Source organism: Megascapheus bottae, chromosome 6 (assembly GCF_031878675.1).
Source record: "Megascapheus bottae isolate mThoBot1 chromosome 6, mThoBot2.hap1, whole genome shotgun sequence".
Taxonomy (NCBI): Eukaryota; Metazoa; Chordata; class Mammalia; order Rodentia; family Geomyidae; genus Megascapheus; species Megascapheus bottae.
The window spans coordinates 68,804,929-68,827,503 of record NC_143514.1 but is presented as its reverse complement, the minus strand read 5'-3'; the positions used below and the strand labels follow the sequence as shown (position 1 = coordinate 68,827,503).

Below are 22,575 nucleotides of genomic sequence, written 5' to 3'. Positions count from 1 at the left end.
ACCCCAGGATGAGAATTTGTATATATATATCACTGTCCTTGAGCTGTTTTGCTCAAGGCTAGCACTCTACTATTTGATCTATATCTCCAATTACAGGTTTTTTGGTTCATTTGTTTTTACCAGTCCTGAGAGCCCCAATTCCAGGTTTTTGCTGGTTAACTGATGTTGAGTCTCATGGACTTTTCTATCTGGACTGGCTTTGAATGGCAATCCTCAGATCTCAGCCTGAGTACTTAGGATTGTAGATGGGAGCTACCAGCACCAATGGAGGGGGGGGGACTTATTTTCCCTTGTGATTTCAGATGATCAGTCCATGGTTCAGATGCTGTTATGAAAGATTTCCCTACGATTTCTAACTTCATCTTCACAATATCTCCAGGAGCAAAGCATTCCTATTTCCCCCTGAACAGAGGAGGAAACTGAAGCTTGAAGAAACTTCCCGTGTCACAGAGGTCTAATAAACATGAGAAATCCAGCTACAATCTCTGCACACGTGAGAAAAGTAATAATGAGTAAGGAAATAACTTTGAAAACTACTAGTAGAGAGATCCTTTTCTCTTCTTCTTTGGTCCTGTTTGACTCAAAGTATCTCTTGTTTCTTTTATGGTCGTCTGAGAAGTTCTACACCTGTTTGTGAGATGCACAGGCGTGGAGCTCACAGAATCACCCTCTTAGTGTTCAGGAAAGTTTCTTTTCCGTCTTCACGGGTCAGCACTTGAGGAAAATCAGGTTTTCTGCAAAAGACTCAGGAAAGCAGGCGTTCTCAAGGCAGGGAGCTGGGAGGCAGGGGAGCCAGCTTTGTTCAGCACCAAGGACAGAGCCTCAGGCACTCTCAGAACCATGGACAGGGCATCTAGTTGTGCTGCCTGGGAAGACCCTGCAGCACTGGAGGAGGGCCGATCAAGGATACCAAGAGCCCTCCACTTCTTCCTTTCCTTCAGCCCAACCTCAAGCACCTGCTCCGAATCTTAGGAAGAATTACAAGAAAGAAGCAAATACATTTCAGTTGCGTAGGAGCAAATACGTTTTAGCTGTCAACAAAATGTCTTTGGCGGATCTACTTGAAGAACTCCAGAAACACCTAAATTACAGTCCCCGCTTGAGCACAGGGTACTGCAGAGGATATTGGTTAATGATATGTATCTTTTAGACTAAGTAGCAAAAAGAGCCATCCTAGCCCTTTCTATTCCCCCCTCCAAGCCCGCTCTCCCAGGTCTTGCACTCAAGATTTAGGTAGGAAAGAAGGACATAATTTGTCCACAGTCTCCGTCTCCCCATTCCATCCTCTCCTTCTCTCCCCCCGCCCCGCCATGTACTCCTTTATCTCTTTCTTAAATACACACTTTCCTCTCTGACCCGCTTCCCGCCCACAACCGCAGCGTGAGAACTAGAGAACTCCAGCACCCTGGGGAGGAAGGGTGAAGGGTGAGCCGGCCGACGCCCCCGAAAGCGGGCTCTGTCCCTTTAAATGGGCTCGGCGGTGGGGGAGGGGAATGGCCGGAGCTGGCATTGTCCAGTTTGAACCGAGCACCGGAAGTGGAGGGGCAGGGCCAGGCCGTGCGCTGGGCCCCGGGCCATTGTCCATCCCCAACTCGGGCCCGAGCCACCCGCTCCGGCCCACCCTCGGTCTCCCCGGGGAGGGAGGCTCTCTCTCCCGAGGAGGAGCCCCGCTGGCCCCGCGGGGAGGGCAGGCCCTGCGGGGGGCGATCGGGGACCCCGAGGGTCCCGGAGGAAGGGCGTCCGCCCTGCGGCTCTGCCCGGCCGTCCCCGCCCGAGGATGGGACGGGTGGGGCGGGGGACCCCCACCCCGGCTGCCCCCTTCCCGAGCTTCCCCCCTGCTCTCCAGGCAGCCCTACCTGGGGCCGCTTGGAGCCCACGTTGGAAAGGGAGGGGAGCTTTCTCCCCGGGAGTGGGGGAGACCCAGGGAAACTCCGGAGTCGGACACTTTAGGAGGCGGAGACCTCCGCGCAGGCGGACCCGCGCGCCCTCCCCTCCCCTCCGGGGTCCGCGGCCCGGCCGGCCGCACGGGGGCGGGGGGCGAGCGCGGGTCAGCGGCGAGCCGCCGGGGGAAGGGGCGGGCGGGCGGGCGGGGAGGGGGAGGGCTCATCCATTTCCCCCTTGACAGGTGGTTGGCGCTTCTGATTGGCCGGCGCCGCGGGCCCTGCACCTCCCTCCCCCAACTCTCTGGAATGTATAATTATCCGCGGGGGGTGGGGGTGGGGGTGTGCGGTGAGTGGGACAGTCACGTGGTTCTGAACTACACCCCCCACCTTCCCTACCTGTGTCAGCTTTGGGGAACCCCCCTCCCCACCACACACCGAGTCCCTAAAGGGTGAAGACCCCACATTCCGGGGTGGCCACGGCCGCCCGCGGAAGACGAGTCCCCAAGTCCAGATGTGAGCCGGGGGAGCGGGTGTCAAGGCCCCGGGTCCTGGCCGGGAACCCCGGAGGTGTCAGCGAGCCGCGCGGTGGGGGAGGGCCGGGCCGGGCCGGAGGGAAAGGGAGGAGAAAGGAGCGGAGGGGAGGGCAGGGGAGGGGGCTGCCCGCGGGGGGCTGGGTCATTGTCTTTTAGAATTTGGGAGCCTTTGAAAAGCCGTGGGCCCTCCCACCGCTATTGTGCGGGGGAAGATGTAGCCGCCTCTTCTCCGAACCTCCCCTTTGCCTCCGGACTTCTCTGGGGCCAGCAGCCGGCCGACCAGGGCCCCGGGGCCGCGGGCTTAGCCGACGACCATGGGCTCAGTGTCCAACCAGCAGTTTGCAGGTTCGAACTCGAGACTTCCCGGGAAGGGGGGACACCTTGGCGTGCGGGGCGCCCGGGAGCCACGTCGAGGGGCGCTGGGGGAGGGTATCCCCCGGGCCGCGGCGCACGCCGGACCCACTCCACCCCACGTCGGGGCGGCCTCCCGCGCGGCCACGGGGCCGTGTCTGGAGCCGGGGACCCCGGCGCGCCTCGCCCGTGGGGGGCGGAGGGAGAGGAGAGGAGGGGCCTGTCGGGCCCGGCGTCCCCGGCAACGTGCCGCGGGGTAGCCGGACAAAACTTTCGGGGCGCCCTCGGCTCCAGCGTGGGGGCGGCCGCGACAGGTCTCCGCGAGCCCGCTGCTCGGGGTCCGCCCGCCCACTCCGGAGGTGGCGGCCTCCCCGTCCCGCCCGCACGCGTGCCCCTCGCTCATCGCCCGGCCCTGTCTCCAGGTGGCTGCACCAAGGCGGCGGAGAAGGCGCCCGAGGAGGCGCCGGCGGACGCCGCACGGGCGGCCGAGGAGCCCCAGCTGCTGCACGGGGCCGGCATCTGTAAGTGGTTCAACGTGCGCATGGGGTTCGGCTTCCTGTCCATGACCGCCCGCGCCGGGGTCGCGCTCGACCCCCCGGTGGACGTCTTTGTGCACCAGGTGAGACCGGGTCCCGCAACTTGGCGGCTTTCGGGGGAGGACCGGGGGCCGCGCGCGCAGGGCTGGGCGGAGGGCTGGGAGCAGGCTCTGCCCACTGCGCCTCCTGATCTGAGCCCGGGCACCCCAGCCGGGGAGTCGCCCCCACGCCCCGCCAGGGTTACACACCACCGGGGGGCGTGGGGGGACCCCCTTCCGGGAACCCCTCTGGCTTACCACGTGTCTAGTACCTCCTTCCCCTGGGACGGGAGCCGGGGGCAGGGAGGTGACCCCATGTGGCAGAAACTAAGGTTGTATTGTGCTTGTCGGTGGGGGAGGGCGAGCTGGCCGGCCGGGGAGGCGCATGCGGGGCCTGCGCCCGGCACCTTTGCCGTCGGAGTGGGACTCGAGAGCGCGGGCGTGGAGGGGGAGCTGGCGCCGCACCCCGGGGCGCGGGGCGGTGGCCCGCGCGCGGCGCAGAGCTCGTGCAGGTAGTCACCCAAAAGTAGTGCGTGCCCTGGGGCTTGAGTCGGAGCTGAGGGGGGCCCGGGCAGCGGTGAAGGAGCGGGGCTTGCCATGGCTGTTTGCAGCTGTCCTGCCAGGAAGGAAAACCTTCTGGAGGTCAGGCATGGACGGCTCGGCTCAGTCCGTCTGGGAATGGATTTGGGTAGATGCAACCCCAAGTTCTCAGTTAAAGCAGGGCCGCACAGTGGGGGGTGAAATTCAGTGTCGCAGGGTAGGGGGTGGAGGGAGGGACGGCCTGGGGACCTATTCTCTACAGCTTGGCGTTTATGGCCCCAGACTGCCATTGATTGCTGTCCTAACCTTCCCGAGCCTCACACGGGGAGGCCAGAGCCAGCCTGGTCTGTCTCTCCTCCCAGGCTTCCCCTGAACTCCACATCCTGGAGGGATTACTGTGGTAGGGCCGGAGTCTAAAGGAAGTTGCTGCAAGTTCCCTTCCCCAGGAGGTGGTTTAAGGGTTGATCTAGGAAAGAAGAAATTGCTAATCCCATGTCCTATAGGTTGACACCCTGGCCTGGCCGGGCAGGGAGGGGTTACTTCGGGGAGGTTGGCCCTAGGAGCGGTGGGGGGAGGGGAAAGGAGGATGTGGGGATTAAGGGTTGGAGCCTGAGGGATGGCATTCTGGAGGGGGAGGGGTGAGGGAAGGGAGGTGTAGGGTGGACTGGGTAGAAGCTTCTTGGAAGTCTTGAGCACGGTCCTGGGGAGGAGGGGAATCGAAGGAGATCCGGACCTGCTGGTTACTGTTGCCTCCTTGGGGGTCTGGCCAACAGAACCTGCAGCTCGGAACTTAGCTACTTCTTTTGCAGCCCTCCTCCCCCCACCCCCCAGTTCCTTGCCTCTCCTCCAGGACTGCTGGTTTCTGACTGATGGCCTTGCCCCCCTTCATTTACATATGTGAATGATAACCCACAGGAAGTAATTGTGAGGGAAAGAAGGGAATTGGGCTCTTTAGTTCTGTTAAATCACTTTATTACAGGAACCTACTTTGAATGGCTCTCCTCAGCAGGGGGCATGGGGGGAGAGGTCTCCCCCATTCTCTCATTTATCTGATGACAAAGACATGAAAATATTTCCTGGTCTGGGGATGACTGAGCCAATTTGGCCAATTTGGGAATTCTGAAATAAAAGATTTCAGATCCAGCATTTTGGAGATCTCCAAATACTGCTAATGAGGATGAGGATACGGGGCAAGGTGTTCTCTGGGTTCCTGGGGGTTTCTTGGCAATAGACAAATTTCAAGGTTTTGTTTTTTTTTTCCCCCCCTGTGGAAGTGGTGGTGGTAATGGATGGGATGTGACTTGGTGAACTTAACCCCTGAGAGCTCCAGGCAATTGGGTAACTTGGGGTGTTGCACTGGAAGAAAGCAGGAACCTTCTGGAATGCCAGGGACCCACAGTTTTAGGAGGGAAGTGAGCTGAGATCAAGAGTTTTTCTCCTAGCTTGGAACTTGGTTAGGAGAGTTTGTCTAGCAAGCCCAAGGCACTGGGTCTAAACCCCAGTCCCATGAAAAAATACAAAATTTAAGAGCTCTTTAATGTCCATTCTCTCAATACTAGTTAAAGAGGGCTATAACTGATCTTTGCACACTCCACCTGACCAGTTAAGTTCAATTTAGCTTGAAAATTGAAAATCCTCTGGGAATCTAGTGATAGATGGATTTGTAGATGCAGAATAATCCCTAATAACTTTTATTTTTTGTGGAAAGGAAACTTCATGAAGTAGAATAAGGAATATCAAACTACTCATTCTTAAGCTACAACTGGTTGGCAGCTTGGAGGTGGGTGGAATGAGGTGTTGGGAGATTATGTGCCAGGGCCAAGGGATGAGTCCCTTCCAAAATGGGCTTGTAAGTTTCCCAATACATTGTTGCTCATTCAATACTGTTATTCATTCTCCTCCCAGGAATTGAATGGGAGAAAAAAACCCATCTTTAGTTTTCATTCCTCTGCCAGGAGAAAATACTCATAGACTTGTGTGTATGAATGTGAGTGCATGTATGCACACACACTGAGGCTTCAACTCAAGTTGCTGTCCTTTAGCTTTTTCACTAAAGGCTGGGACTCTATTTGAGCCACAGAGTAAATTTCTCTGTGTGGGTTTGTGGTTAAGTGGTGATGAGTGTTTTTATGGTGCTTTTCTGCCCAGATTCATTTGAACTAATGATTCTTAGATTTCAGTTTCATGAGCAGCTAAGGTTATAAGCTTCAGCCATCGGATTCCTGGCTTTAGCCACAGGTTTTAAGATACAGAAATTTCTATTCAGAGTTAATGGAGATTTTAAGGGCATATGTCAAGCTCATAAGTCTGGGTTTGTCTACATTGGTACATTTTTTTTTTAGTCCTGACACTTGGGCAATATCGCTGAGCTTCTTTTCTTTTGCTCAAGGCTAGCTCTACAGGTCTTTCTGTTTATGTGGTACTGAGAGAGGACAAGCACTCAACTACTAAGCTACATAAGCTACATTCCCATCCCCAAGTAGCTTATTTTTGAGCAGGTTAAAATTCTCTTGATCTCAGGACTGTCTTTAGAAAATACAACAGTATTCCTGGTCTGTACTCTTAGTAGAAAATCCAGTTATGTCCTTCAGTTGTGAAAACCTAAATGAACGTAGGCATTGTCAAGTAAGTGTCCCTGGAAAGTAGAATCACCCTCTGTTGAGAAAACCAGAGCAAGACAACTACACTGTCCTTTATGCTCTTCATTATTCACCAAGGATGCAAAAATTTCCACGACCATGTTGGGATTTGGGGCTGAGCTTGTTTGCTGTGTATGGTTTCAAATCCAAAACTGCCAACATTGGTAAAAATTTGGGGTGGGAACATTTTCTTCTTAATAGTGTTTCAGAATCATATGGATGTTGAAATTGAATTTCTGGCTGATAAGGTCCATTAAAATGCTTGGCAGCAAAAAGGAAAAGCACGTAGTCAGTCAAATCACTACTTGGGTTTGAATTGAAATTGAGGCAGAACAGGCCACATGGTCAGCTTTTTCAGGAAAGATTCAGGAGGGATGATGACCAGAGCAACGTCTCATGGGTCTAGGTTAGGACAGTTGGGTGGCCAGAGTATCTTCCGTACCTGGTTCACAGTACTACTCATTCACATATAGTTGTTAATGTCATTTTCTTCGTGTTTTTTTTTTTTGTTGTTTTGTTTTGTTTTGTTTTTTGCAAATCTGTGATCCGTGTAAGGGGAGAGGGGGATCCAGCTGCCTGGGTCATTTTCTAGAATCCACAGAAGATAACTGAATATAGGGAAATCAGTGAACTGAATAAGAAGGAAGGGTATCTTTAGGACCTGGTAAATCAAGAATATATTCAGATTCATTTATCAGAAGTCTTCCTCCAGAGGGAAAGACTGTAGGTAGAAAGAGGAAAGAGGTGTGAATTCATAGATGCTTTCTTTCTAGCCTGGTTAGATTTAAAAAAAAAAAAAAAAAAGATGCTCTAAGCATTTGTAGAGTGAACCCATCTCAGTGCTGCACCCCAGGGAGCATTCTCTTGTTGATAAGGGGAAACTGCAAGCTTGCTGGCTTCATTAATTACTTTTGTTTTCTGTAGTCCTAGAGCTTAGACCCAGTACATCATACTTGCTATTAAGCATCCAGTTCTTCATTCCCATTAAATAGGAAAAGGCAAAAATAATGGATTCTTCAGAAAGTTGGCAAGGAAGTCCTTAGTGCTTTTTGGGTATCATGGACTTTTCTGGGGCTTCTGTTGTTGCAGAGGCATGCGTTCTTTAGATAGTGTCCTGAGTAGAGGCTGTGTCACCATCACTAGCAAAGGTTCCAATATGGGAAACGTCTATCCTGTGGGTCACGCTGCTGTCCAAGAGGTTTTCAGTAACTTGGACAAGGATGCTGTGTTGCTCAGGACATTTCCTAATTAACTGCATTCTCCACTTTGCTAGGATTTTTTTCTTCCCCTTTGAAACTGCCCCAGGTTGAACCATATCCCCCTTTATCCTGCTGGCATGCAGAATGACTTGGTAGTTCCAGACTGGAAATTAACAGGAGTTGGGAAGAGGAAATTTTGTTGAAATATGCATTTTTTTCCTGGTTCTGGAGCTTTTAACTCAGGGTCTGAGCACTGTCTTTGGATTCTTTTTGCTGGACACTTTTTGCTCAAGGCTAGCCCTCTGCCACTTGAGCCACAGCACCACTTTTGATTTTTCTATGTATATGGTACTGAGGAATCCAACTCATGGCTTCTTGCATGCTTAGACAAGCACTCTACTACTAGGCTACACTCCTGGTCCCCACTTTAAGCTTTTTCTGAGTAGTTTTAAGTTTCAGTTCAGGATTTATTTTAGTATAATGTAAAACTAGTGAGAAATAGAGCTGGGAATGGTGGCTCACGCCTGTAATCCTAGCTACTCGGGCTGCTGAGATCTGAGGATCATAGTTCAAAGTCCAGGCACTCTAAAGTCCCTGTGACTTATCTCCAGTTAACCAGCAGAAAAAGGGAAGTGGGGCTGAGGCTCCAGGGGTAGGGTGGTAGCCTTGAGCTGAAGAGCTCAGGGACAAGGCCCAGGTCTAGAGTTCAAGCCCCAAGACGAACCAAAAAAAAGAAAGAAAAACTAGTGAGAAATAGGAACTGTTTCCTGCTTTTCATGTAAGAAATGGCAGTGAGTGAGTAAGCCTCCAATGGCTCACCCCTGTAATCCTAAGCGTTCAGGAGGCTGAGAGCTGAGGATCTTTGTTCAAAGCCAGCCAGAGCAGGAAGGTGTTGAGAACTAGAAGTGCTGTGGTTCAAAGTGATAGAGCACTAGCAAAGAAGACTAAGAATTTGTGCAGTGTTTTGTTTTTTGTTTTTGTTTTTTTTTTTTGCAGTCCTGGGGCTGCATGAGCATTGACGCTTTCTCAAGGCTAGGTAGGGCTCTACCACTTGAGTCACGGCATCACGTCTGGCTTTGATATGTATGTGGTACTGAGGAATTGAACGTAGGACTTCATGCATGCTAGGCAAGCACTTTACCACTAGGCCACACTTCCGGTCGGTCATGGGGTTTGAACTCTGGGCCTGGGCGCCATCCTTGAGCTCTTCAGCTCAAGGCTACTGCCCTACCCCTGCAATCACAGCACCACTTCTGGTTTTATAGTGATTAATTGGAGTCTCACATGCTTTTTAGTGCCCGGCTGGCTTTGAACCTCGATCCTCAGATCTCAGCCTCCTGAGTAGCTAAGATTGCAAGTTTGAGCCACCGTGCCTGCCAAGTTTTTTAACATGATCTTGGGTTGGAGTTAGTTAATTGAGACAGAAAACCTATGTCCAAGAAGGGTAATGACCTCTTTCCCTGTGCTAGGCAGTGCATGCAGGAAATGAATTGTCTGACCTCCCTAAGGAGCTACAGAGAGAAATCTAGAAATCCCAGTGACTGAATTTGCAGTTCAAAACTCGTCACTACTGGTCTGGGCTGTCCCAGGCTTGCCTTTGCACAGGCAGATGTATACTGCCATCTGGTGGGGAATTGCAGGCAAACGTCTTGGATCTGGTTCTCAATGAGCAGAGGAAATATAAGACAGGTTGTATGTCTGCTCCCTTCCTGCAGCTTTTGATTCTAGACATTTCCTGCAAAATCAAATAAACTGGGTGAATCTACCTTAGAGAATGAAGAAGAATATCATTCTGTCGCCAGGTGTGGCGGCTCATGCCTATAATCCTAGCTATTCAAGAGGCTGAGATCTGGCACTAGGAATATAACACACACACACATATATACTCACTCTGCCCATAGTAAACAATTGAGTAACAGTAGTTATTTTGGATAACAGAATTTAGTGTATGCAATGAATGTGCACTTATAATTTTGTCAGTCATGGGGCTTGAGCTCTGGACCTGGGCACTGTCCCTGAGCTCTTCAGCTCAAGGCTACTGCCCTACCCCTGGAGCCATAGCCCCACTTCCCATTTCCTAGTGATTAATTGTAGATAAGAGTCTCACATTCTTTAGTGCCTGGGCTGGCATTGAACCACAGTCCTCAGATCTCAGCCTCCTGAGTAGCTAGTATTACAGGTGTGAGCCACCTGACTTACGGAAAATCTTTAAACTACCTCTGGGTGATAGAGAAGAGCTTGAAACACTCCCAGTGAGATAGCAAGTATCTTGAAATTCTGTTACTCACTGGGTTATGAGAGGCTTTCCCATCTGTAATCATTAGCTACATAGGAGGTTAAGATCTGAGAATCCCGGTTAAAAGCCAGCCTGGGCAGAAAAACCTAATTTCCATTTAACTACTGCACAAAGCTGAAGTAAAGTGATAACAGCTTTGAGCAAAGAAGGTAAGCAAGAGCATGAGGCCCTAAGTTCAAACTTTGTACAGTCACATATACATACACACATAAAAAACATCTGACTCAGTTATTACTGTTCAACTAGAAAGAAGCCATCTGATTAAAGTGCAGTGTATTAGAGCTAGAAGAGATCAGATTGTCAAAGTGTGATCTGGCTTTGATAATTGGAAGAACCAGGTTCCTTCAGTGACCATTTCTTAAGGTTGATTCTGTCTGTTAAGCTTAGGCAGCTAGTAAAGTACTGGAGGCAAAGGCATCAAGAAAAGGAAGTGATTTCTACCACTGTTTTCTAAGCGCCAGCTTTCCCATCCTCACGCAGCATTGGGCCCAGGGCGGGCTGTCCACTTTCCTTATTTCCAAAAAATTATCAGATCCCTTTTCCCACTGAACGCAGAGCGGAGGAAGCAATTATACATACTAAGGGAGGGGTCCTCTGTTGGGCAACCCTCTTAAGTTGTGGGGTGTGGGGGGAGGCAAGCCTGAGGGGAGGAAGAACCAGGGTGCTGGAGATGACAAATCCAGCGGGTCTCACTGGGAAAGCAGTACTTCAGTATCCATTTCTCTCACCATGACCATAACCCCAACTAGGAGAGGAAGGAAGGAACCGATCTGTTTGAATGTGGGGGGAGGGTGCCATGGAACTCCAGGAATCTGACCACCAGAACCAACCAGTGTCAACTCTTTGTTTCCTAGGGTTGGGTTCTATTGGGGGAGCTCAGGCCCTGCCCCTCCCCCCAGGGCTTTTTTTTTTTTTTTTTGGTGGGGCTAGGGAGTGAGGCGGGCCCCTGCTTTGTGTGTGGTTGGGGGTGGTAGGAGAATTTTCTGGCTCCTTTCAGATGCAGGCTAGCTCAGTGGGGCAGCACGCTGATTACCTATCTGATAAGAGAGGAATTCAAACTATGTGTTTTTAGAAAAGAGCTGGAAGGTGGGGGAAGGGAGCCTCTTCTAGAGACCACCAATTTAAATCCCCCGGCCATCCGGGTTACTGGAGGTGCCTGCCCAGGAGAGTTTTGTGTGAGTGATTTAACTCCCACATCTCCAGCCCAAAGAGGACTAGTCAATCTCATTCACATTCTCACAAACTTACAAGGCGTGGTTTGAGGAGGGCAGTACTCTGGGAGTTTTCCAGGCTGGGTAGTGATAAAACCAGAGTTAATTTTGAGTCACTTGACACTTGGGTGTCACTGTTACCCTGGCCCCATCCAGTCTGCAGTGCCTGCTAATTGCCACCCACCTCACCAGGGATTTTATGTGTGGCTGGCAAAGTGTTAACTACTTCTCATGCATAAAACCACACTGCACCACCATAAAATTAGTATCTACTTCATTTTATAGATGAATAAGGAGAAGAGGGAAGAGGTTCTCCATGCAAGCCTTCTCTTTAACCCTTTAGCTGCTGGATCTACTTAGGTAGATGGTGAACTAGAATCAGAATCCACTGAGTAGGTTTTTGTTCTCTCCTCCCAACTATTTAAGAGATCATGATCCTTAGTCCATTTAAGTGTTTTATTTATCTTCATTTATCTTCATTCCAACCCTCCCCCGTTTTTTTTGCCAGTCCTGAACTCAGGGCCTGAGCACTATCCTTAGGTTTTCTTAAGGCTAGATCTCTACCACTTGAGCCGTAGCACCACTTCCAGCTTTTTCTATGTATGTGCTAGCCAAGGAATCAAATCCAAATCTCCGTGCCTGCTAGGCAAGCATTCTATCACTAGGCCAAACTCCCAGTCAGCTTTCCATTTTTTTTTTGTTTTTGTGTCAGTCCTGTGGCTTGAACTCAAGGCTAAGCACTGTCCATGGGCTTTTGTCAAGGCGAGGGCTCTATCACTTGAGCCAAAGCACTTCCAATTTCTTAAACATATGTAGTATCAAGGAATCACACCCTGGTGCTTGCTAGGCAAGCACTCTACCACTAGGCCACACTCCCAGCCCCTCTTTCGTTTTCCAGCAGTCATGGGACTCTGAAGTGTTAGCTCAAGGCTAGCACTTTAACATGTTGAGCCATAGTGCCACTTCAGCCCATTCCTTTTTTTTGTCTTTTAACCTCCTACCTCTTTCAACATGGAGTGTTTACTGCATACTTCATATTTCCATGCAGATGTAACTTCATTGGAGCCTAGTAAATTGAAAGACATTGCTTAAGATGGCTATGGCAGCCTATAATCCCAGTACCACAAAGGAGCAGCATTCTCCAGTTCCAAGATTAACAGAGGAATCAGTGTTCGTGGCTCTTTCCTGTAACATAATTGTAGCAACTGAGGAGACTTGAGAATGGAAGGATTGCAGTTCAAAGCCTGCCCAGGCAGAAACAGTCAAGAAACCTTATCTCAAGAGACTGGGAATATGCTTGCCTAGAATGTACCAAACTGGGTTGGATTCCTCAGTGCCACATAAACTGGAAGTGGTGCTGTGGCTCAAGATCAAACTCAAGCCTTGTACATATTAGGAAAGCTCTACCATTTAATCTTCTCCACCCTTTTTTGAGACTTAAGTATCATTACTATGTTGCCTAAATTGGCCTCAACTCATCTGCCTCCCTCAGCCTCCTGAGTGCTGGGATTATAGGCATGTGCCACCATAACTATCGGAACCCCAATAGATGAGGTTGTAGTGAGGACTATTGGGAAGGGACTGGAAGATGCCATTACCTTCCCTAATGAGCTGTGTTGTAGTACCACTGTGAGCACAGGAACTCTGGACTCTTGATTTAATCACTTAATTAGCTATGTGAATAGCTCCCTGGTTTTTTTTTTTTTTTAAGATGTCTAAGCTGTTTTTGTGCATGTTAGTGTTAAATTTTGGTACAGACATGCAGTATTTTAATGGAATTATTCTATACAAATCTGGTCTAGACTGTGCTTTTTAAATCATACTGTCAGGTCATCTTTTCTTATGAATAACATAAGAATCTTGCCTCCTACCCCAAGGCCAGCCAAAGTAGAAAAGTCCTAGATTCCATCTGTAAACTAATTGGCAAAAAGCAGGACAGGCGGCATGGCTCAAGTGGTAGAGTGCTCAGCCTAGCAAAGAAGGTGAAACCTCATTGTTCATACCTCAGTATTGCAAAAAGATAAAGCAATGAGCAAGAATTGATACTCAATACCTGTGACTTGCCTGGGTTCATTATACCATAGTGTGCTCAAATACTCAGCTGTTGTAAATTAGTTATCTGTTTAAGCCAATGGTGTCATTTTATCTTGAGAGCATTGTTTCTAGTGGTCAGTTGTGGGGCTTGTACTCAGGGCCTGGGCTGTCCCTGAGTTTCTTTGTGCTCAAGGCTCTGTCAGTTTAGCCACAACTCCACTTCCAGTTTTTGAGTGGGTTAATTGGAGATCAGAGCTCTAAATGTCTGTCCTCTTTTGACTTTTATTGTCCTTTGTGTTTATTTTGAGGTGGCCCAGTTTTTCCCATCCTTCAGCCTTAGTGTCCTTACTGCTGTTGTTTATATAGGTGTAAGTTTTTTGTTGTGCTTTTATTTTATTCTTTTCCTTTTTTAAGTAGTGGTAGGGTATTGATCTCACTCAGCACATTATTCTTCAGCTTCATTTCCAGCCCTTTTTGCTTTATACATTTGTCAAGTTTTGCTCTGTAGGCTGATCCTACTTAAACTGGGCCCAACAAGCACAAGGCCTGAGTACTGTCCTTGAACACTTTTGCTCAAGGCTAGAGCTCTACCACTTGAGCCACAGTACCTCTTCCAGCTTTTTCTATGTTTGTGGTACTGAGGAATCAAACCTGGTTCTTGGGAAGCACTCTACCATTAGGCCACACTCCCCTCTTTTTTTTTTTTCTTTTTAGTTGGTTGTGGGGCTTGAACTCTGGGCCTGGGTGTTGGCCATGAGCTCTTCAGCTCAAAGCTACCTACCACCCTACCCCTTGAGCCACAGCCCCATCTCCAGTTTCCCAGTGGTTAATTAGATATGAGTCTCCCTGACTTTCCTGTCTGAGCTGGCTTTGAACCATGAGCCACAAGGGCCCAGTTCTTTCTTTTGTGGTTTGTTTTGGTCTGATGTAGGGGTTGAACTTAGATCTTGGGTGCTGTCCCTGAGCCTGTTTGTGCTCAAGATTCTATTACTTGAGCCACAGTGCCACTTCTGTTTAAGAATGATTACTTGGAGATAAGAGAGAGTCTCAGGCTTTGAACCTCAATCCTTAGATTTCAGCCTCCCGAGTAGCTAGAATTACAGGTATGCGCTACTGGTGCCCACCCAACTGGTTAATTTTCTTAGCACCACTTGTTGACTTTGTTTTCCCCTGTCTAGTGTTCCTTTTTTATTATTTTTTAAATTTTATTTATTTTTTTTGTGGGTCATGGGGGCTTGAACTTGGCCTGGGCGCTATTCCTGAGCTCTTCAGTTCAAGGCTACCTCCATACCTTTGAGCCAAGTCCCCACATCCCCTTTTCTAGAGGTTAATTGGAGATAACAGTCCTTTTGTGCCCGGGCTGGCTTTGAACCTTGATCCTCAGATCTCAGCCTCCTGAGTAGCTAGGATTACAGACATGAACCACCAGTGCCTGGCTTTATTTTTCTTTTTTTTGCCAGTCCTGGGCTTGAGCTCAGGGCCTGAGCACTGTCCTTGGACTTTCTCAAGGCTAGAGCTCTACCACTTGAGCCTCTGCACCACTTCCAGCTTTTTTCTATGTATGTGGTACCGAGGAATCGAACCCGGGTCTTCATGCATGCTAGGCAAGCACTTTAACCACTAGGCCAAACTCCCGGCCCTTTATTTTTTGTCCTGATAAGAAAAACTGGGGCTTCAGTGTGCTCTTGATTAACTTTTTCCACTAAAGGTACTTTACCAGTTGGGCCGCACCTCTCTACCTTTTTTGTTGGTGGTGGTAATAGTTTAGTTGTAGAGTCTCTTCATCTGACTAAGCCAGAGTTTAGCCTGGATAGGTAGGATTGTAAGAGCCACTGGCATACAACTAACTACTAATAGTATTTCAGAATTTAGATATATTTTCAGACTTAGTGGGGGCTAGGATATAACTCAGTGGCAAAACGCCAAAAAAAAAAAACAACCCAACAAACAAAAATGAAAGAAAGAATGAAAATTTCAGACTTAGAAAAGAACAGTGTAGTCAAGCACGGTGGCTCACGCCTGTAATCCTAGCTACTCAGGAGGCTGAGATCTTAGGATCAAGGCTCAGAGCCAGCCCAGCCCAAAAGGATCTGCGATTGTTTTTTGTGGGTTTTTTTTTTGGGGGGGGGGGTGTCATGGGGCTTGAACTGGCATGGGCCTATCCCTGAGCTCTTTAACTCAAGGCTACTGCCCTACCCTTGAGCCAAGTCTCACTTCCCCTTTTCTAGAGGTTAATTGGAGATAAGAGTCCAGTCCTTTTGTGCCTGGGCTTTGAACCTTGATCCTCAGATCTCAGCCTCCTGAGTAGTTAGGATTATAGGCGTGGGCCACTGTGCTGGCAGGACCAGTGATTCTTATCTCCAATTAACCTCTAGGAAAAGGGAAATGGGGCTTGACTACAGGGGTAGGACGGTAGCCTTGAGCTGAAGAGCTTAGGAACAGCGCCCAGACAAGGCGACTGAGCTCAAGCCCCATGACCCACAAAATGAAAAAGAATTTGACATTGATGGGATCCAGTCCAGCCTCTTGCATTGCATTCAATCACAGTTCTTGGTGATGATGAAAACGGAGTTCTCTAGAATGTCTTTTGAAATCTGTTTTGTAGAGATCCCTCTGAGTTTGTCTGATGTTACCTCCAGGTTAGACTCAAGTTGTACAATTTGAAGTCATTTGTCTTTAGTGTTTCTTATCATATGTGTATGTCCTGTTTTGTGGGTTCCATTATTTTAGTTATTTTTTTGTCCGTCTTGGGGCTTGAACTCTGCCTGGGCACTGTTCCTAAGCTCTTCAGTGCAAGGCTACTGCCCTATCCCTGGAACCACAGAGCTACTTCCAGGTTTCTAGTGGTTAATTGGAGAGAAGAGTCTTCACAGACTTCAGTGCCCAGGTGGCTTTGAACCTTGATCCTCAGATCTCAGCCTCCTCAGTAGCTAGGATTACAGGTGTGAGCCATAGCGCCAGCTTAATTTATTTTTAAGATAGGATCTCTGCTAGGCTGTTCTTGCACTTTGGTTTTTCCTGCCTTTGTCTTGTAAGTGTTGGGCTTCAATGCATCCATCACCTTCAGCACTGAACTTAGTTTTCTTACCAAAAGAGTGAGAGTTCTAATTTCTTCTACTTTAGAGGAATTGATTTGTACATTTTTGGTGAAATAATGGAAACATGATAAAATCTACTGTGCAAAAAATGTAAGTTGAGCCTATAGTCCTAGCTGTTTAGGAGGCTGAGATCTGAGGGAGGCGGTTCAAAGCCAGCCCATGCAGGATAGTCCATGGGACTCATCTCCAGTTAACCACCAAAAAGCTGGAAGTAGAGCTGTGGCTCAAGCGGTAGAGCATTAGTCCTGGGTTCAAGCCCCAGGATCACCACCCTAAAAAAGGAAAAGGAAAAGATGGATTGTGTTTGTCTTACAGAGTAAGCTGCACATGGAAGGCTTCCGGAGCCTGAAGGAGGGTGAGGCTGTGGAGTTCACCTTTAAGAAGTCTGCCAAAGGCCTAGAATCCATCCGTGTCACTGGGCCTGGCGGGGTGTTCTGTATTGGGAGTGAGAGGCGGCCAAAGGGGAAGAACATGCAGAAACGCAGGTCCAAAGGAGACAGGTATGATTTTCATAGCTTGTGTGGGCTCTGAGGATGACAACCCTCCCCAGTCTAGAGGGGCCAGCTTGTCATGGTCTGTGGAGCCTGTGGGTCCTGACAACATCAGAGTTGCATCTTCCTTGTCGTTGTTCAGTGAAGAGACACTGACTGCCCACAATCATTTTATTTTGATGGTACTGGGTTATTGAGCTCAGGGTTTTCATAGTTGCTAGGCAAGTGCTTTACCAGTGATCAAGAAGAGAGATGTGAGTGGTATTGTTTTTCTGCGTGTCTGCATGTGTGTGCTGGTCCTAGGGCTTTCACTCAGGGGACTAAGGGTCTGGGCATGGTTCCTGAGGTTTATTTGCTTGAAGCTAGCATTTTACCACTGTCAAGGTATGGGATATATGTATATATATGTGTGTGTGTTGGTCCTAGGGCTTGCACTCTGTTCCTTTTCTACACCACTGCTAAGATTTTTGTTTGTTTAATTTTAATTGGGGACAAATGAATGAGGTGACATGTCCTTCTCATTTTTTACTAGGTGCTACAACTGTGGTGGTTTAGACCATCATGCCAAGGAATGCAAACTGCCACCTCAGCCCAAGAAGTGCCACTTCTGCCAAAGCATCAACCATATGGTGGCCTCCTGTCCACTGAAGGCCCAGCAGGTCCCCAGTTCCCAGGGAAAGCCTGCCTACTTTCGGGAGGAAGAAGAAGAGATCCACAGCTCTGCACTGCTCCCCGAGGCCCAGAATTGAGCCATCAGTCAGGGGCCCAACTCTTGCTAGTAGGAATTTTCAAGGAGCAGGCATCAATCGGCAAAATGGAGAGAGTGGGGATAGGGTGGGTTGGCGAGTAGCTGGTACTGCCATGTGTCTCAGGCCGGGGTTTCCCTGCATCACCCCATCTTCTCTTTTGGTGAGGGGATGGGGTGATGCATAGGAACTCCTATCGTGATCTATCCCAGTTCAAGTTGAGGGGCTTAGGGGGAACCATCCTTGAAGCCCAAATGCTTTACATGATAAGCCTCACCCCCCAGTCTCCAGCTTCTAAAAATGACCCAGATTGGCAAGTTCTTTTAAAGAAGGATGTGTAATCATTCCCTTGCCAGAATGTGAAACAAGCATAAGACCGACCCGTAGATGAATGGGCTCAATCCCTCAGGTAGTACCTTGTGTGGGAAAGGGCCTTAGGAGCAAGGCAGGGTTGTTTTTGTTTTGTTTTGTTTTGTTGTTTGTTTTGCCTCCCCATCTTGTATCCTCATCACCCTATTTTGAGCTGCGGTTCTGGGAGAGTTGTCCCATGCATTGGGTTGTGATGACAAGCAAAATGGGTGGCTGGGGAATGGCTGCAGACCTGCTCCTCTGAGCTTCTTCCCACCCCTTTTCTGGGCCAATGTGATTGTAATTTATTTGCTCCCTTGGATAACTGCACCTTGGGTACCCACTTTCTCCAGGATGCCAAACTGCACTATTTGTGCGAATGACGTATCTTGTGCATTTTAATTTTTTTCTTAATATAAATATTCTGGTTTTGTATTTTTATATATTTTAATCTTAAGGCCCTCATTCCTGCACTGTGTTCTCAGGTACATGAGCAATCTCAGGGATAAGTGGGCAGCAGCTCCAGGTCCGCACAGCAGGAAGACTTTGTTGTTTTTATCACCATGGAGAGCAACCATTTGGAGTGCACAGCCTATTGAACTACCTCATTTTTGCCAATTAGAGCTGGCTTTTCTGCCATAGGGTCCTCTTGAAACCCCCTCCACTCATGGAAATGTTTTGTGGGAGACTAGGTTTTTAATTGGGCTGCCCCATGACTTGTTCTCCTTCTGCTGGAAGAATGGAAATTAGTCTAAACAGGAAACTGGTGTAGAGAAGGTAGAAGAGGCCCAGAGAGGAAGCCAAGGTGATTGTCTAATCCTAGGGCTCTGGGACTTGGTTTTTCTTTCCATATACCAAATCTATCCCTTCCTAGGTTAGGAAAATCTAGCTTACCACGCACATAACTATGTGTCCTTTTTTTTTTTTCCTCTCTAAGAAATGGGAATTGATATGGTTAAATTTTGAGACCACAGGTTTATGTCCACCTTATACTAGCCAGACAGGGATTGATATATAAAACAAGGACCAAAATCCTCAGCCTTTCAAAAGTCTTGACTTCCAGGGAGACCAATAAGTGAGGGCCTTTTTGTGGCACCCGGAGCCAGTGTCCTGCCCTGCTGCATAGTGGTTCATAGTGTTGTGTTAACTAAAGGAGAAAAAGGGGGTTTCGTTTACATGTTGTGAGATCACCGCAAACCTACCTCACTGTTGAAACGGGACAAATGCAATAGAATGCATTGGGTGATGTGTGTCTGATCCTGGTTTCTTGTCTCCCCACAAGTGCTGCCCCCCCCTCTAGTTAATTGTATTTGTCTAGGCTTTGTAGGACTTTATTGAGTTTCAGAATTGGTAATTGCTAGGTGGCCTAGTTTGTGTAAATAATAATATGTGGGTCTTTCTCCGTGTTCTTGGGGTTTTATTGTTTACAGACTTTAGAATTGAGAAAAATAGCCAAAGTATCTTTGACAGAAGGTTCTGCACTAGACAAAAAAAATTGAAACAAAGTTAGGGGTACCTCTTCTAAAGTGAGGATCTTGAACCATTGTTTTTCTTTTGTGCTCTCGCTTCCCTTATTTCCCATTTTGGACTAGATCTTTTCTAAAAACAAGTCCTAGCCCCTACCCTTTTTCTCCCTCAAAAGAAAACCTACATGCCCATATACAATCCTGGTAATGTCTCTCCAAATTTTATGTGACATATACAAAGATTCAGGGGAAGCTAGGGCTCTACCCCCACCGTGTTCCAAACCTGAGCCCTTAAAAAAAATGATTATTACCATACGTGACATTTATGATCAAACCTACTTATTCTTTCATACTAGAGGGAAGCAATTGGGGCTTTCCATGTAGAAAGTGGGGTGAGGAGACCAGGAAAGGGAATATGAATGTATGTTCAAGTCACTCAGGAACTTGTACACAGGTGCAAGAAATTTATGTCAAAGTGGCCACAAGATTGTTTAATAGGAGACGGACGAATGTAACGCCATGTTTACTGCTAGAAACCAAAGCTTTGTGAGAAATCTTGAATTTATGGGGCGGGAGGGTGGGAGAGTGTACCTGTCTGTCCTTTCTCTGATCCCTGCAGACTGAAGCTCCCGTGGGTTTTGATGATCCCAGCCCTGGGTGTTTTGTTTCATGATTGATTTGTGCTGTACCCGAGTACTTCCTTTCCCCTTTTCTAATTTTTTTTGTAACACATGCTGACTCTTCCCTTCCCTTCTTTTCCTGGGAAAATACAATGAATAAATAAATACTTATTTGGTACTCAGACTGTCCTCTTCTTGTCAGGTATTTAGGGGCCTTTTCACCCATTCTGTATGTAGCTCCTATCTTAGATTGGGACTCATAAGTCACAGAAGGACCATTAAGTTTTTCTGTTCACCACTTTGTTAGGAATGAATCTTGATTCTGTCTTCATAGCACCTCATTACAGTGGATTTTTGTTTCTAGTTGAGGCCTCTTGTCCCTTCCTTGGAAGTTGCCACATTCAAGAGGGGATTAGAGGCTTGGCATGCATAAGAATGGGGTTGCCTATGCCACTGGCTGGGATGAAAGGATGGGGCCATGGCTTGGGGCATGAGATCCTAATAATACTTTGTCCTCTACTCTTCAAAGCCTTTTACAAATCTTAATTAACCCCTTGTAGCACCCTTGGAATAAAAATGTCATAGGGAACTGGGGAAGATGAGGCCAAAGGAGATTCTGAGCTAAAGTTTGCTATCCTACTAATTAACAATGAATTTGTAAACTTTTTCAAGTGAAAGTTTTACAAGAAAAAAAAAGCCTTGTTACAGGCAAACATGATTTTGACAAAATGCAGAGAAATGGGATTTTAAAAATGCTCAAGTTGGCAACACTATTTGAGCAAGGTTTCTCCATGGATTATGTTCCCAAAACTAGAACCAAAAACTGAAGCTAACTAGAAATATAAAGCAGCGGGGCCCGAGTTTGGCCTAGTGGTAGAGTGCTTGCCTAGCATGCACGAAGACCCGGGTTCGATTCCTCGGTACCCCACATACATAGCAAAAAGCCAGAAGTGGTGCTGAGGCTCAAGTAGTAGAGTACTAGCCTTGAGAAAGTCCAAGGACAGTGCTCAAGCCCTGAGCTCAAGCCCAGGACTGGCAAAAAATAAAAAAATAAAAAATAAAGCAGCAAGCTACAGGGCTTATGTGACTGATCTTCCTATAAAACCTTCCAGGCTTCCCAAGTCCTAAAGGATAATTGTTTGGTGATTGTTGGTGCCCAGTGACTCATACCTGTAATACTGGCTACTCATGGGGGAGGTCTGAATGAAGCCTGAGATTCAAAGTCAATCAGGACAGCAAGTCCAGGTGACTTACTCCTAGTTATTCCCCCCAACCAAATAAAAGAGTCTGAAATGGAGCTGTAGATTAAGTAGTGGATCCAGCCTTGAGTTTAGGGACAGGGCAAAAGCCTGGGCCCAAAGTTCAAGCCAATACACAAATACTCAAAAAAAAAAAAAAAAAAAAAAAAAAGCCTGTTCATCAGAAAGCGTAGTGACAATACATGTAAAATTACCATTTATCTGACATTGCAGGGCTAAATGAGGTGTAAAAGTTTTAAAGGTGAGTTGGAGGAATGGTTCAAGTGGTAGCACACACAATTCAGAGACTACAACACCACAAAAAAAAAATCTCAGTACCAAACATTTTGTTAGCTTCACACTTTGGAAAAATTAATTCGTTGGCTACTAAAAGCTTTTTTTTTTTTTTTTTTTTGCTTTGCCAGGGCACTACCCCTTTCTTTTTGCTCAAGGCTAGCCATTAAGACTTTTTTGTTGTTTTTTGCCAGTCCTAGACTTGTGCTCAGGGTATGAGCATTGTCCTTGTGTTCTCTCAAGGCTGGAGCTCAACCACTTGAGCCACAACACTATTTCTGGCTTTTTTATGTATGTGATACCGAGGAATCGAACCCGGGTCTTTATGCATGCTAGGCAAGCACTCTACCACTAGGCCAACCTCCGGCGCTCATTTTTTTTACACATAATCATTAGATGTTTTTGTTTTCACATAGTTTTGTTTGTTCTTTTGCCTGTCCTGAGGGCTTGGACTCAGGCCCTCAAGGCTAGCACTCTACCACTTGAACCATGTCGCCATGCCTGGCCTTTTCTGTGGGTGGCACTGAGGACTCCAGGACTTAATGCAAGTTAGGCAAGCACTCTACCACCAAGTCACATTCCCAGCCCTTCGCATAGTTGATTCCAGGCCACCAGCCTTGCTGACATGGCTGCTGTCTCACTGAAGTTTACCTGAGGCTGGCCTGGAACCACCAGTCAGAGTTACAGGCCCCGCCATTTCTGAAGTACAGCCCAGTTTTACTGACCAGGGCTTCTGGAGAATTCGGTCTCTGCAGACCCTTAAGTTATGGGGATCCCTCAAGAGGAAACTGCGTTACCCCTTCCCCGCATCCTGCCCTCAGTGTCCCACTTCGAGGTCTGGGTTCCTTTCATTCACTCCCTAGGGCAACTTACACAGCCGCTCCAGCTCGACCCCGCCTACGGTAGCCAGTTCGCCCACACGTGGCTGGAGCACTGGAGACCCTTCGTTTGGTCACGTGACCCCGGTGTCTTGGCGTCTTCCCCCGCCCCGCGCGAACGTCCGCCAATGGCGGG

General features: G+C 48.0%; 1 protein-coding gene across 1 annotated transcript; it reads left to right on the top strand.

Moving 5' to 3' along the window:
• Nucleotides 1–2,730: 2,730 nt before the first annotated feature.
• On the top strand, nucleotides 2,731–18,803 carry Lin28a (lin-28 RNA binding posttranscriptional regulator A). The gene is made up of 4 exons (XM_090333846.1): nucleotides 2,731–2,761; nucleotides 3,190–3,386; nucleotides 16,674–16,858; nucleotides 17,382–18,803. The coding sequence occupies exons 1-4, from the start codon at nucleotides 2,731–2,733 to the stop codon at nucleotides 17,596–17,598; spliced, it is 630 nt and encodes a 209-aa protein (XP_090189972.1). The 3' UTR covers nucleotides 17,599–18,803.
• Nucleotides 18,804–22,575: the final 3,772 nt, after the last annotated feature.